General features: G+C 66.1%; 1 protein-coding gene across 1 annotated transcript in view; it reads right to left on the reverse strand.

Moving 5' to 3' along the window:
• The window catches only part of G6PD (glucose-6-phosphate dehydrogenase), a 6837-nt gene extending 6026 nt beyond the window's left edge, over positions 1-811 (reverse strand). Inside the window, exons 1-3 of the mRNA XM_017728658.1 lie at positions 736-811; positions 464-654; positions 1-114 (exon numbers count right to left, since the gene is read on the reverse strand). Coding sequence (XP_017584147.1) covers positions 1-114; positions 464-654; positions 736-811 — 381 coding nt within the window. The remainder of the gene's footprint in view (positions 115-463; positions 655-735) is intronic.
• Between the last annotated feature and the right edge of the window lie 920 nt (positions 812-1731).

Below are 1731 nucleotides of genomic sequence, written 5' to 3' on the forward strand. Positions count from 1 at the left end.
CCCCCGCCGGTTAGCGTCCAGCGCCCGGAACGAGGCCTCGTCCCCGTACTGACCCCGCACGAAGCTCTGCAGGGCCAGGAACGCAGCCAGGCGGGGCTCGTCCTCGGGGTTCACCTGAGGGGACAGGGACACACAGGGGACAGGTGAGACGGGGACACAGGGACACAGGGCCTGTCCTCAGGGGTCACCTGTGACAGGGAGGGACAGGTGAGGGGACACAGGGACACAGGGCCTGTCCTCAGGGGTCACCTGGGGACATGTGGGGCCAGGAGGGGTCAGAGAAGACAGGTGGGGACAGAAGGAACAGGAGGGGACAGATGAGGCCAGGAGGAGTCAGGAGGGGACAGGAGGGGTCAGAGAAGACAGGTGGGGACAGGAAGGGACAGGAAGGGACAGGAGGAGTTGGGAGGGGACAGAAAGAACAGGAGGGGACAGGAGGGGACAGAGGGGACGGCGCTGTCACCTTGAGGTAGGGCAGGGTCTGCTCCCGGATGAGCTCCACGGTGAGGGGCGAGCGGGCGAAGCCGACGACGCGCGTGGCATCGGGGAGGAGCCCATCCCGGAACAGCCACCTGGGACAAGGCACAGCACTGTCACCCGTGTCACCTGTGTCCCCAAACCCCCCAGGGACACCAGCATCGGGGAGGAGCCCATCTTAGAGCAGCCCCCTGGGGACAAGCACTGTCACCCGTGTCACTTGTGACACCCACAGAGTCCCCAACCCCCCAGGGACACCGGCATCGGGGGGTGGCTGTCCGGGGACAAGGCACAGCGCTGTCACCTGTGTCACCAACCCCCTGGGCACACCCATGGCGCTGTCACCAGCCCACCCCCCGGGACAGCAGGGAGGAGCCTGTCCCAGAGCAGCCACCTGCGGGGACACCGCTGTCACCAAACCCCCCGGGCACAGCCACAGCACCGGCACCACCCCCCTCTGGGGACACCAGGCCGGAGGTGGCACCGGTGTCACCAAGCCTCCCCCAGGATGGCGGCACTGGTGATGGCGGCTGCTGTGCCCATGTCACCCTCGGGGAGGTAACAGGGGACAGGTGACACAGGGCACAGAAACAGCAAAGGGAGGAACTGGGGACACTGGGGTCATACTGGGAACACTGGTGCCAGCTGGTGACACAAGCGGCCCTGGGGACAGTGGGGACACACAGCTGTGGTGACACTGGGGCAGACAATGGCACTGGGGACAGCAGTGACCAACACTGGTGACCCTGGGGACATTGGTGACCCCAGAGTGGCCCTGGAGATACCGGTGACCTTGATGGCCCTGGGGACAGCTGGGATGGCCCCAGTGACCCCGGTGACATCAGTGACCCTGGGGACAGGTGAGGACATTGGTGGCCCTGGTGACCCTGGTGGCCTCAGAGTTGGGGGCACATTGGTGGCCTTGGTGACCCCGGTGGCCCTGGGCACAGGGGGTGGACCTTGGTGGCCCTGGGGCCAATGGTGACCGTGGTTGCCTGGGTGGCTTTAGGGACATTGGTGACCTTGAGGACCCAGGTGACAGGTGGGACACAGGTGGCCTTGATGTCCCCACATATCCCCCACATGTCCCCACGTGTCCCCCACATGTCCCCACGTGTCCCCGCTGTCCCCACGTGTCCCCCACATGTCCCCCACATGTCCCCATGCGTCCCCCACATGTCCCCACATGTCCTCGCTGTCCCCACGTGTCCCTGCTGTCCCCACGTGTCCCCCACATATCCCCCACCTGTCCCC

Source organism: Corvus brachyrhynchos, unplaced genomic scaffold (assembly GCF_000691975.1).
Source record: "Corvus brachyrhynchos isolate BGI_N302 unplaced genomic scaffold, ASM69197v1 scaffold1483, whole genome shotgun sequence".
In the NCBI taxonomy this organism is placed as follows: domain Eukaryota; kingdom Metazoa; phylum Chordata; class Aves; order Passeriformes; family Corvidae; genus Corvus; species Corvus brachyrhynchos.